This window comes from Propithecus coquereli, unplaced genomic scaffold (assembly GCF_000956105.1).
Source record: "Propithecus coquereli isolate 6110/MARCELLA unplaced genomic scaffold, Pcoq_1.0 Scaffold127, whole genome shotgun sequence".
NCBI lineage: Eukaryota > Metazoa > Chordata > Mammalia > Primates > Indriidae > Propithecus > Propithecus coquereli.
The window spans coordinates 1,421,827-1,435,221 of NW_012136858.1; the positions used below are offsets into that span (position 1 = coordinate 1,421,827).

The 13,395-nt window shown below is 38.3% G+C and overlaps 1 protein-coding gene across 1 annotated transcript; it reads left to right on the top strand.

Moving 5' to 3' along the window:
- The first annotated feature begins 2,481 nt into the window (after window positions 1-2,481).
- PRSS35 (protease, serine, 35) lies at window positions 2,482-4,079 on the top strand. The gene has a single exon (XM_012638208.1). It carries the CDS (start codon window positions 2,495-2,497, stop codon window positions 3,734-3,736), a length of 1,242 nt encoding a protein of 413 aa, XP_012493662.1. The 5' UTR covers window positions 2,482-2,494; the 3' UTR covers window positions 3,737-4,079.
- Window positions 4,080-13,395: the final 9,316 nt, after the last annotated feature.

Here is a 13,395-nt window from a genome sequence, read left to right on the forward strand (position 1 = left end):
ATCCCCAACTGGCCAAAAAGTTGCAAGACTAAATTAAATAGTACTGAAAAGAAATAAAACCTAACAGGGGAAACAATACCACAGTGGCATTTAGACCACTATTTAGACGCCTACCGTTTTGCCCAGGAATGCCTGTCACGTGGTTATTGCTCCTTGGATCATTGGTATCAGGTGTTAAAATATACAAAGTGAGATTCTGTATGTCTCTGGATGTGGATACTTGGCTGCCTTTCAGTCTTTGATGTAATCATATATTAAGTACATAACGGACAGCTGTTGTCATAGAGGGCTAAATGCAATCAATTTAAAAAAATTCCCACACCAAAAAAACTCGCTTGATTGACATTTTGCTAAGAATCAAGTAGTTTAAAAGGTATCTTTTTTTTTTAAAACCAAGGACATCATTTTTCCTCTTGGGCACTACTTTCAAGGGCTCAGTAGAGTTACTGAATCGTGAGACCTTTTTCGCTCCAATTCACTTAAATCAAACTGACAAAATACTCTTGGTGAAAATTGCATAGAAGGTGAAAGAAAATATTAATTAATATAATCACTGCTTTGTATCAAGTCAAATTTGCAGTGGTGATTAGAAAATATTGTGACATGAGTGCAGATTTTTTCTAAAGTATGTTCTTTTATTGATTTTTTTTAAACAATATCCAACACTATCTGCAGAAGAATGCCATCTCCAAAATAAAACAAATCACAAGCTTCTTAGCAAGCACTACAGTCTAATATTAACCAGAATCACCATTACTCAGCATACAAATACGAGCAGATGAAAAAATGGAAACTGCAATACTTGTATATAATTTTACTGATGACAAGTCATGATAAAGATTATTCTAAACTTGCTTAATAGTTTCAAATGGATGATGGCTCAAAATAACTATGTTCTGTTCCAGTGAATACATCATGTTTAAATAATAAATAGGTTAATGTAGTATACATTTTGTTTTATTAAAAGAATGTTATTATTTTGTTAATAAAACTCTGCACTTGGGTATGGTAAAATAAAAATAAGCTGTCATATCAAGGGATACCCATATTCGACTCTGGTCAGAGCCCACTTTTGCCTTTCGTGCCAGCGCACACATCTTGTGGCTGTACCAGGCCGTGGGCCACTGCTGACGTTCTACATCCGCTTTCTTTTCCATGCAAACAAAGCCTATCAGGAAGCATTGAGAGTGAAGATATTGTAGGAATAATCTAACCCTGAATTGCTTCTGCTTTATACAAAGTACAAATCATTCACTAAGCCTTGATATTTTAACTATTAGTCAAAAACGGCTTAGAGCATAGCTGACAAATAATAGTGACACAGGTGCAAATTTGCTGCTCCAAAGAGCCCTACCACTACCCCCACCTCCAAGCGATGGCCGATAAACATCAGTTCTACTAAACAGATAAATTTACATGCCTGTGAGCCTCAAGAAGAGGAAAAGAGGGCAAGAAGATGTGAACAGAAGAGGTATTATATAGTTTATCAAGTACTGGTACCTTTAAAAGTATTTAAGTAACACAAAAGCACTGCTCTTAGGTGATGAGACCTGTGATGAACAGGGACCATGATATCTAATCATGATCATGTTCCCACAAGTGGCAAATCTAGAACCATAGCCTGTGCTCCATACATTCTTACATCTAACTTTAATATACGGTAAAATCCCACTACAAATTATTTTGTATGTTGCTTTGCTTCAATGGTGGTTGCAAGCACAACTTTGTTTTTAAAAAATGCACGGTACATTTTTCTTACTTTAGCATAGAACGGCCTGTGTTGTATATTTTCTTTTTATGACCAGGGGTTCTATGAAAATTAAAGCAGATCAATAGCGGATAGACCCACTTATTTCTAAAACTTCCGGTTTTAGAACATTATCCAATGATTTGCATTGCACCTTCACGTCAGCTCGGGCTGCAAATCTTGGTTCAGGAAAATCTGCAAATAGCATTCACAAATGAACATTTTTTTGAGCTCTGTGCTAGGTATTTACACTCTAGAGATGAGGAATTTATGCTCCCTGCTTTTGAGGAGCTAAGTGTGGGGACAGACTGCAGGACATCTGCTCCTGTCTTTATTTCGAAATCATCTGGAAGTAAGGTTGTAGGAGACCCAGGGAGGAGGAGAGTATGGCTTAGGCAATAGAGGATCCAAGTTTGCTGTGGCCCTGCTCTCCTGAGCACGGGGAGGCAGAGGCGGAGGCAGAGGCGGAGGCAGCAGGCGGCGGTGGGAGAAGCGCTGGGTCAGGGATAGGGGAGGGAAGGTTGGGCGAAAAACGATTTGCTGATTTTGGAAGTCTGTATGAGCTCACTTAGTGGAATGTTTAATCTCAGTAAAATCTAAGCAAGGTGAAAATAAGGACTCTCGTTTGTGGTGAGGGTACATTTGGGATCCAAGGCCTAAATGAAATGCATAAGTAACATTTAAAAAGAAAACATTGTAAAGCTTCTCTTTCTTTTTCTATTTTTAAGGGCAAAACAGAACAGCAGAATGGAAAATATGCTACTTTGGTTGATATTTTTCACTCCCGGGTGGACACTCATTGATGGATCTGAGACGGAACAGGATTTTATGTGGCACTTGAGAAAAGTACCCCGGATTGTCAGCGACAAGACCTTCCATCTCACCAGCCCCACATTTGAGGCGGATGCCACGATGGCGGTAAATAGAGTGTGTGGCATTGAATGCCAGAAAGAACTCCCCGCTCCCAGCCTTTCCGAGCTGGAGGATTATCTTTCATATGAGACTGTCTTTGAGAATGGCACCCGAACCTTAACCCGGGTGAAAGTACAGGATCTGGTCCTCGAGCCGACTCCAAATACCACCGCAAGAGGAGCATCTGTCAGGAGAAAGAGACAGGTGTACGGCACCGACAGCAGGTTCAGCATCTTGGACAAAAGGTTCTTAACCAATTTCCCCTTCAGCACAGCCGTGAAGCTCTCCACAGGCTGCAGCGGCATTCTCATTTCCCCTCAGCACGTTCTCACAGCGGCCCACTGTGTTCACGATGGAAAGGACTACGTCAAAGGGAGTCAAAAGCTAAGGGTAGGATTGTTGAAGATGAGAAAGAAAGGTGGTGGCAAGAAACGTCGAGGTTCTAAGAGGAGCAGGAGAGAAGCTAATGGTGGTGACCAAAGAGAGGGCACCAAGGAGAACCTGCAGGAGCCAGCCAAGGGTGGAAGGAGAAGAAAAGCATCTGGCCGGGGTCGGAGGGTGGCTGAAGGGAGGCCCTCCTTCCAGTGGACCCGGGTCAAGAACACCCACATTCCCAAAGGCTGGGCAAGAGGAGGGAGGGAGGACGCGGCCTTGGACTATGACTATGCCCTTCTGGAGCTGAAGCGCGCTCACAGGAAGAAATACATGGAACTAGGCGTCAGTCCAGCCATCAAGAAGCTGCCTGGTGGAATGATCCACTTCTCAGGATTTGATAACGATAGGGCTGATCAGTTAGTCTACCGGTTTTGTAGCGTGTCTGATGAATCCAGCGATCTCCTCTACCAATACTGCGACGCCGAGTCGGGCTCCACCGGTTCCGGAATCTACCTGCGTCTGAAAGATCCAGACAAAAAGAATTGGAAGCGCAAAATCATTGCCATCTATTCAGGCCACCAGTGGGTGGATGTCAACGGTGTTCAGAAGGACTACAACGTCGCCGTGCGCATCACTCCCCTCAAATACGCCCAGATCTGCCTCTGGATTCACGGGAATGATGCCAATTGTGCCTACGGCTAACAGAGCCTAAAACGGGGTTGTGTCCTCGAAATCGCAGAGAAAACCACATCTGATTATTGTAGTGAGATTACTTCACAGGTTATGCCTGGACTTTGAACCCTATCAATAGCATTCCACATTTTTACAATTTTATTTTTTTCAAAATTAGAAGAGTTACATATTTTAAAAATGTTTAGGTACAGATGTTGAAACTAGATGGGCACTTTCGTACCAAGTATATACTCTTAGATACATGGCGATCATTTACGGGGAAATTTTTGTTTCCTTCTGCCTTCTTAAAAATTAGACACTTTAAAACTTCAAACTGGTGCTAGAAATAATATGTGATTTCTCAGTGGACTTATTCTCAGGGTCCTACTCTAAGAAGAATCTAATAGGATGCCAGTTGTGTATTAAATGTGAAACTGCATATTCAAACATAGATGGCAACACAGTTAGAATCAGGATGGAGACAAAAATTTACAACACAGTTTGTACCACCTGAGATGGCTCCAACCAACTCATGCCCTCAGTGTTTACATTGTTTTCTGTCGAATCTGAGAAATCTAGTGTTTTTTATTAATTTTGAAGAATATTAAATCAGAAGAAACAGCAAGCTTTATAAACAAACTATTAACTATTTCACTGCTTTAAGGAATAGCAATTGCAGTGTGTATTATTTTAAAATGGGAAAAATACTTTGTTGTGTGAAATAAATCTAGTTTAGAAAGAGGGAAGCTGAGACATTTTGGGATCTCAAGTTTTTGTTTAACTAATACTTAAAATTTGGACTTTTCATGTATGCATAGGGAATGATCCTGTATTGAAAACCACATCATTTTATGCTATATTTTCTACTGTGTATGAGATGCTATATTTTTTGGACAAGGAATTCTGTAATCTTTTTTAAGAGAAAGCCTTTTTCCCCTTGACAAAGTTCAGCTTTCTTAACTAGGGCCATAGGCATATTATTTTGGTGACTTCTCTGATTAGTAATTTTAGATATAGTCTTTCCTCAAAATTAATATAATTTACAAATAGGATTTTTTAAAAAAAATTCAGGATGTTATGGGGGTACAAACATTTTGGTTACATGAAATGCGTTTGCCTCACCCAAGCCAGGGCTACAAGCATGTCCTTTCCCCATACAGTGTGACGTGTTTCCATTAGCTATGGGTTTACCCCCCAACCCCCTCCACCCTCCCACCCCCCTACCTGACCACCACCCAACGAGTATTACTACCATGTGAGCACCTTAGCATTGATCAGTTAGTACCAATTTGATGGCAAGTACATGTGGTGCATGTTTTTCCATCCTTGTGATACCTCACTTTGAAGGATGGGCTCAATCTCTATCCAGGATAATATAAGAGATGCTAGATCACCATTGTTTTTTGTAGTTGAGTAGTATTCCATGGTATACATATACCACATTTTATTAATCCACTCATGTATTGATGGGCACTTGGATTGTTTCCACATCTTTACAAATATGATTTTTAAAAGAAGGTTCTGGTTATTTTCCTTAGTGACAAGGCTGCACACTCACACTGGCCATCATGCAGCATAAGCAGAGTCCAGTGTAGGCACTCAGTACTTGTATCTTGAACAGATAGTTGCTGAATCACTCTGAAAGGGGAATAGTTTGGGGCATTATATTTAAAGAGTTTTAGTGATCCATAATCAATGCATCCAAAAATTCAGGAGCTGCAGACCTGATTTCTGGTCTGCTCTTTCTGGCAGTTTCTAGGGCCATATTCTCTTTTCTCATGACGCACTCAAGTCACTGATTCTGCCAGGATTCAAATTTATTTTACTTATTACTATTTTTTTAATAGTGGGGAGTTATACTCTTGATTAGCACACAAAGAAGTTTCTGATTAGATTATGATAAATGATTTTGTAAGTGGTGTCCAAAATAGCTGCCATTCAATGCAAGTGCACATTCTTTCATGTGAAACTGTTAAAAATAATTCAATAAAAATTTAAAAAATTAATCAATTATAACTCTTACTATGTCTGCATATATGTTTTATACACAGAATTTCAGCAAGTATTAGATTAACTACCATTTAAAAAATGATTTTATTTAATTCTAAGTGCATTTCACTGCATAGTATTTTATCATTGTTTCTAAGGAAGAAGGCTGCGAACTCGAAAGTTTTGGTCAAATCTTTTTTGGGGAAACATCTCTGTGATCACTGAAACAATTTCTCAAGGTGAATTTTGTTTACTTGCAAACACATACACACACACACACACACACACACACATCTTCATCTTAGATTCTTTGAACATAACTCTTAGGATTTGAGTAAGTTCAGATAACTTAGGGTGCTTATGCTTAGTACAATAGTTTGGTGCTTAAGGTTAAATTCTGAATATATATAATTTTATTAAAATTATTGTCCAATATAATTTTCAAAAATATAAAATTTAGCTGATGTAATTTGCAGAGGTTTTTTGATTCTCTCACACTCTTCTCTTTTCCATGTGAATCATGAATCTTATATGAACTATATAGGAACACTAAAATGTACTATATTAACCAGAAAGTTTTGCTTCACATACCTTTTCTTTTATACTTATCAGATTTGAAATAGAAAGTTAGATTGAATTCACTTAGCTAAATAAACATACTTACACATATATGTGATTTCTACTGTGTGTAAAGGACTGCATTGACTTATTGCTTTGAGAATCTTAACGATGGTTAAATTCAAATAACCATTTATAAAACAACTGAAATTTAAAATTGTGGAGATTTCTTCTTTACCCAAATAACATATTGTATTTATGTTTTTTTCTTGCTCAAATGGATGTGTGGGGGCAGAGCAACTTAAATTTTTTTCCTTTTTTATATGCTTCATAGTTAAATCCAATGTTCATTTTGAAAAAGATTTAGATATGTGTATGACTGTCTTAGTCTATTCAGGCTGCTCTAACAAAATACCTTAGCCTCGGAATTTATAAGCAATAGAAATTTATTGTTCAAAATTTTGGAGACTGGGAAGTCCAAGATTGAGGTGCCAGCAGATTTGGTGTCTGGCGAGGGTCCATTGCTCATAGATGGCACCTTCTTGCTGTGTCTTCATGTGGTGGAAGAGGCAAAGAACCCCCCTCAGGCCCCATTCATGAGGGCATTAATCTCATTTATAAGAATAGAGCCTTCATGTCCTAATGACTTCCCGATTCCCCACCTCTTATACCATCACCTTGGGGGTTAGGTTTCAACATATCGATTTTGCGGGGACACAAACATTCACACCATAGCAATAACCAAGGTCAGAGTTCTGGACAAATTTTAACCAGTCTTATTTGTAGATCAAAGAATTCTTTCAAATTCTTATGTCATAGAAAGAATCTCAGGATTAGAAGGGACCATAAGAGATCATCTAGTTTAAGCCTATATTTTAAGTTTTAATCCATAGCATTCCTCCATAGCATTCCCTTCAAGTTGTTGTCCAGTGATAGGAAAACAATTTTTACCACTTAAATATTGTTATTAGTTATTCAGAAACAGCTTGTTTTAAATTATTAGTTCAGTTTGCTACATACTGAAAAATTATATTGTTTTGTCTTGTGTTTTATCCCATTGTTGACCATTTCAATTACTCATAAGTCTTTAGCCTTATGCTAGTAAATCAGGTATTTACTCTCATCAAAATGAACTGTGATTATTAAGAATAGTGGGATAAGCCAATGTGAACCAAACAAGAATATGGATCTGTAGCTATAATAACCTGGGAATAGCATCATTATTCTTTAGTGTGGTTTCCCAATAACAAATACCTTTTGGATACTGATTTTAAAAAGTACCTGCCAGGCTTAAAAAATAAACTACTTTTAATAAAAATGATCAGCAAAAACATCTCCAGTTAATTAACAGAAACTTTTAAGATTTTTCCAGCTAGGTCACTGTTCTTTCTCCAAAGGCCAAATCATTAGGTTCAGAGACATTTAGGAGATTGGTGGTGGTGAAATCATGTCCCCATCAAATGGTGTCAATATATAGGCAGATTCACACTTCTTTATTGATTCACTATTCAATTAAGGGGAAAAACCACCCTCAGATGGTGTTCTTTTCTGCTTATAAAATCTAGGGAGGGAAATTCCCTGTTTTCTCCATTCTGTATTTAAAAACTGACAGTTTGATCCAGTCAGCTCAACTATCTAGAACATGGTGGCTAAAATGTCTTATGATCTCAATATGGTCTAGCTTGCTTTACCCACAGATAAGGTGGTGTCTTAGCTGCCACAACAAAACACCACAGACTGTGGCTTAAACAACAGACATTTATTTCTCACAATTCTGGAGGCTGCGAAGTCCAAGATCAAGGTGCTGGCAAGGTAGGTTTCATTCTGAGACCTCTTCTCTTGGCTTGTAGGTGGCTGCCACCTCATTGTGTGCTCCTGTGACCCCTTCTTTGTGCACAAGCGGGGGGAGGGGGAGAGAGAGAGAGTGAGAGCCTCTCTGGTGTCTCTTTTTACAAGGACACCAATCCCGTCATGAGGGTTCTACCCTTATGACCTCATCTAACCCTAATTAAAGGCCCATCTCCAAATACTATCACATTGGGGGTTAGGGCTTCAACGTATGAATTTGGTAGGGGGAGGAAACAAACATTCAGTCCACAACAAGTGTTTATTCTAAACACACATGTTGCACCTCAGGCCAGGCCCAGGGAATTCACAATCACACCAATTACTAGAGGAACAGGGCAAAGGAGTATGGACGGCAGCTCAGAACCACCAATCTTCTCCTAACTTTCATCACCATCATTTCAAGTACTAGTGCCTGGCACAGAGGAGGCGATCCACACATGCTTGAAAATATCCCCAAGTATTCACTGAGGCTTACTCTTTCAGGGCATTACTTACTGTATGCTACACGCTAAGGCTCCACAATGCTACAGGAATTATCTTAATTGTATATTGTATTAAAGATATAGCCACATATTTAAATAATGGGAATTTTGCTTGTAATGAGAGTTTTAATATTGGAATACTATAGCATGCCACTTAAGAAATCAGGTATTTGACACATTCCCTGCTGACTCATGTGTGTTTCTGATACAAGTGCCTTCAGACAGACAGGTGCCAGCCTCCTGTAGTTACACCTCATCCTCTCTTCTGCCACGCCAACATTTAATCAGTTAATCTCTGCCTCAAAAAACTGTCTCCGAAGTCTTTTTGCTTTAGTAATATTTTAAAATTTCCAATAACATTTTAAAATCCATTCACTTTTCTGAAGCACTGAGGAAAAATCGGTCACTTACTTAGCACATCTACTTTGATCCACCCTGCAATGAAGATGATCAGATGGTCCAGATCCACCAGTGACTCCCTGGGTGGTTTTACTGGACTGAGACGATAGGATCACATTTCAGTCTATAGTTATACATGTTTTACTAATATTCACACTTGCATTTATGCTATTGAAATCCTCCATGTGTGTATTCATATACTGAAGAGTGTGTATACTTTCGTACATGTGGCACAGGTAAGAGGAATACTTCAAAAACTATTCACACAACTGAACACAGATGAGTTTGGAAAAGTTCCTCTAGGCTTTTGCTCATCCTAACTACCACTCATTTTTCTTACTCTTCTCTATGTATTACATTTAATTTCATCAGTAATTTGTAATGTATCACACAATGAATGTCTCACTTATCTAGAATTTCCATTTCCGATAATTTCAAGCATCTAAAATAGAACAAAAATATTAGATAAAAAAATTTATCTTCTGAATAACCAAAATAGACACCATAAAATTACTTTTACTCTATAAATAATCTTAACTTTAGTTATCTGATTTCCCGAGCTAAAATTAGAAGGCTGCTGCTGAGGCAAGTCTACAACAGTCCCAAGATGTGACAGCCTCACAGAGAAGGAGGATGTAGACAAAGTATTAGATTATTAACTGGAGAACATTATGTTAAGTGAAATAAGCCAAGAACAGAAAGACAAATCTCACATGTTCTCACTCATATGTGAGAGATAAATGTTAAAAACAATTGATCTCATGGAGACAGAGAGTAGAATGACAGTTACCAGAGGCTGGGAAGGGTAGTGGGGAGGTGGGGATATGGTGGGGATGGTTCATGGGTACAAAAATATAGTTAGATAGAATGAATGATATTTGAGAGCACAACAAAGTGATGATAATCAACAATAAGTTAGGGTATACTTTAAAATAACTAAAAGAGTGCAATTGGAATGTTCCTAACACGAAGAAATGATAAATGCCTGAGGTGATGGATACCCCAATTACCCTGATTTGATTAATTCACATTGTATGCCTGTATCAAAACATCACAGGTACCCTATAAAGATATACAACTGTTATGTACCCATAATAATTAAAAATAAAAAAATTAAGAAAAATAAATAAATGGAATCACACAATATGGAAAAAAAACAAGTATACAAGAAGTACAAGATTATAGTAGCTTGGAACTTCTGAATTTGGTCAAGTAGCTCTACGAACCACACTAGCCTGTGTAGGCATACCAATCTATGTTATGTTTACATAATGACTGAATAACCAATATAAAATTATGTTCAATATGAGTTTTGGAAGGCATTATATCATGGAAAATTTTTTATCAAAAAAGCTTAACTTTTAAAAAAATAGTCTTGTTTAAAATAAGATTTTATTTTTTTATTTTTATTTCAGAGTATTAAAAAATAAAAAAATAAAATAAGAGAAACTTCGATGGTCAACAGCAGAACTGACTTGGTTTGCACTCAAATGAAATTCTAGCCTCAAAAGTTGACAAAAAGAATCTTTCCTAAGTATTTTATTAAGCCTCTCAAATTCTTGACAGTTAAAATATTTGAGTATTGTGAATTGTTAAAGTGTGTTACTGAAAGTTCAGACAGCTGTGTCCAATTTATGCATACACACAATGCTATGACATAGATACAGCAATTCCGGTATGATATAAAAATTCAGGATGCAGAATAAAATACCTTTAATTGTCCAACCACAGCACACTCCCCTATAGAGCAAGTGTTGATCAAATATAATGTGGTGATCATTGCAATTATTAATAGCATTATATGATTGTAAAAATTACCTAATACAACAGTTGCATGTAATAAACTAGTTGCATTCTGTTTTGTCTTAAATTTGTGAAATAAAGACTCAAATTTCCTAAGAGCAGAGATCAGCAATCAGGTATCCCTGAAGAACTAATGTGAGAGTGTGTGTGTGTGTGTGTGTGTGTGTGTGTTTGTGTGCTGGTGGTGCACATGGTGGGAGGATTGGGGTGGTGTGATGCAAATCTCATTCTCTGAAACTAGGCATCCTCTCCTCCCCACCATTATGTTACTATGAAACTTCCAGTTTACTGGGGTTTGTGGAATAGGTAACAACACAATAGTTTTCTGAAAACTGTTCATGATAAGCAATTTGGGGATCTCCTGAGTAATCTAATCCCCAGAGTACTAGAGGCTTCTGAAAAGGAAGAGAAGCCTCTATCTGTGGCAGGTGTGTTTCCTTCACCCACCCCGCCCCTCCCATTAACTGACGGGAATCAAAACTTTGCAATTTTTGCTTTATTTAGAATTTAAACTACTGTTACTGACCCAGACTGCAGATCACAAAACCACGTACATATCAGGGTAGAGGAGAAAAAAATGTACTAGTATACACTAGAGAGAAGATCTAGAAGGACATACATTTTTCCACCTTAAACCTACTTTAAATGGATCAATTGTTAGAAAAATTTGTAGCTAACATAATCTTAAAGAGACAACTTTTAAATTAAAAAAATTTTTTCTCTGCAATACTTACAAAAATGTTGGTGTTTTTTCTTTTAAAAATCAGATGTGCTTAGTGCCAAGATTCTACTGCCAAACAAAAGTACCACTTTATCGAGCAATTACCTAAAAATAAAGGCGTGTTATTTCTGAGACAGAACTGAATTTAGTATTCTTCCACTGCACTTAGAACATTTACTTTAAAAGGCTTTCTTTGTGGCATAAGAAAAGTGACACTATTGTACCCACCAAATGTGCAGTTGTGCCACTGCATGTAGACTGGTACGTTACTGATGTGGCTTCGTGAATGGACGTCCTGGAGCCTCATCGTGGCTGTATGTGGGCAGCCATTGGCCCACGTAGAGTAGCATCTTTCCCCTGCATAGACCCCAAATTAAAGCTTGGTTTTTGGTGGATACTGGCATATGATAATGCCGTTGTGTTTAGGGTACAGTATTATGAGATTGCGGCTGTAGGAGGTGAGAGCCTCCTAGTGGTGAGGAAGAGGTTAGCACCCCCCTGATCTGGTCCAAGTCTAGTTTGGAACCCTCATTTCCAAGTTAGACTTGGACCCTATCAGGGAGGGCCTTGCCTGGCATGCTAGAGTGTTTGGGCTTTAACCTTCAGATGACTAGGAATTGATGAAACCTTTTAGGTCAGAGAAATGTGACCAAATGGGAATTTTGAGAAGGAAACCTGGATCGGGGTGGGTTTGGGTGGGATCAGAGACAAAGAGCCCATAAAGCAGCCGCTGGAGCTGCTGCGCTAAGGAAATGGCAATGGGAATGGCGGGAGAGGACACCCTGTGGGACGTTCGAGAGCACAGTGTTTAGCACACTTGGTGGCCACTGATGCAGGAGAGGAGTTGAGGGCGTCAGGCCACCCAAACTTCCGGCTTGGGAAACCGGGCAGACAGTGAGACCACCCACCAAGGCAGAAAGACCAGGGTTGGGGAAAAGATACTGAGTTTACTCTCGGACACATGTGTTAAAAAGTGTTGTAGAATATTTACCAATAAGGTTTACAATACACATACATAAAGAAAGCAGTGACAAGAAAGTTAAATAAAAAAACATGTAGTTCTATAGTGAACTAACTCATTAATTAACGCACAACCAGTAAGTCATATAACTATATTTTGTTCTGAACCCAATCAAATAGCAACCACACCTTTGCTTTTCTCTTCTAAACAAAATGCTCCTTTTAATTTTGCTTTGAAGCGTTGATTTTCTCTTTCCTGAAAGGAGAAGTTTTCTGAAAATCTGGTCTTAAATTTACATCTGAAATATTACACACATGGTCATAACTCCATCTCCTGTTTTTCAATAGAGTGCCAAAATCCACGTGATTTAAAATACGGATGATTAAAAAATGACTCCAAATTTCCTTGGGACATATGTATAAGACTTTTTAGACAGTAAGGTTTAACTTCTTGTTCATATTTTACAGATACAATTACAAATTATAAAATTAGTTAACTTACCCCAAAGATGTTCCTTACACACACACACACACACACAGAGGAGACAGAGAGAGAGACAGAGAGAGAGAGAGAGAGAGAGAGAGAGAGAGAGATATGTACCACAAGGATGTTGGGTGTCTGGAGATGAATGTAGTATTAAAGATTGGTTTAACAGTGGAGAACAACATTGGTAAGAGATGATTGTCTCCCCTTCTGTTTGTTGGCAGGGGACCTTTCTAGGTCTTGCCCCTTTGTGGGGCTGCTGTCTGCAGGCCTGGGTCCTGTTCCAGGCTATAGTCTCTTGTAGCCAGAGGCTTCTGCTCAAAATTATCTTCCTCCTCCAGCCCTGATGACTGCAACTTACACCACTGTTATTTTCACTCTGGATGTTTTTATCTTCAATATCCTCTTCGACCTCAGTCGAATTCATCATTAAATATATTTTTTT

What these genes read in the sequence shown, in the direction of transcription:
- PRSS35 (XM_012638208.1), top strand. Translation starts at nt 2,495, where the DNA reads ATGGAAAATATGCTACTTTGGTTGATATTTTTCACTCCCGGGTGGACA.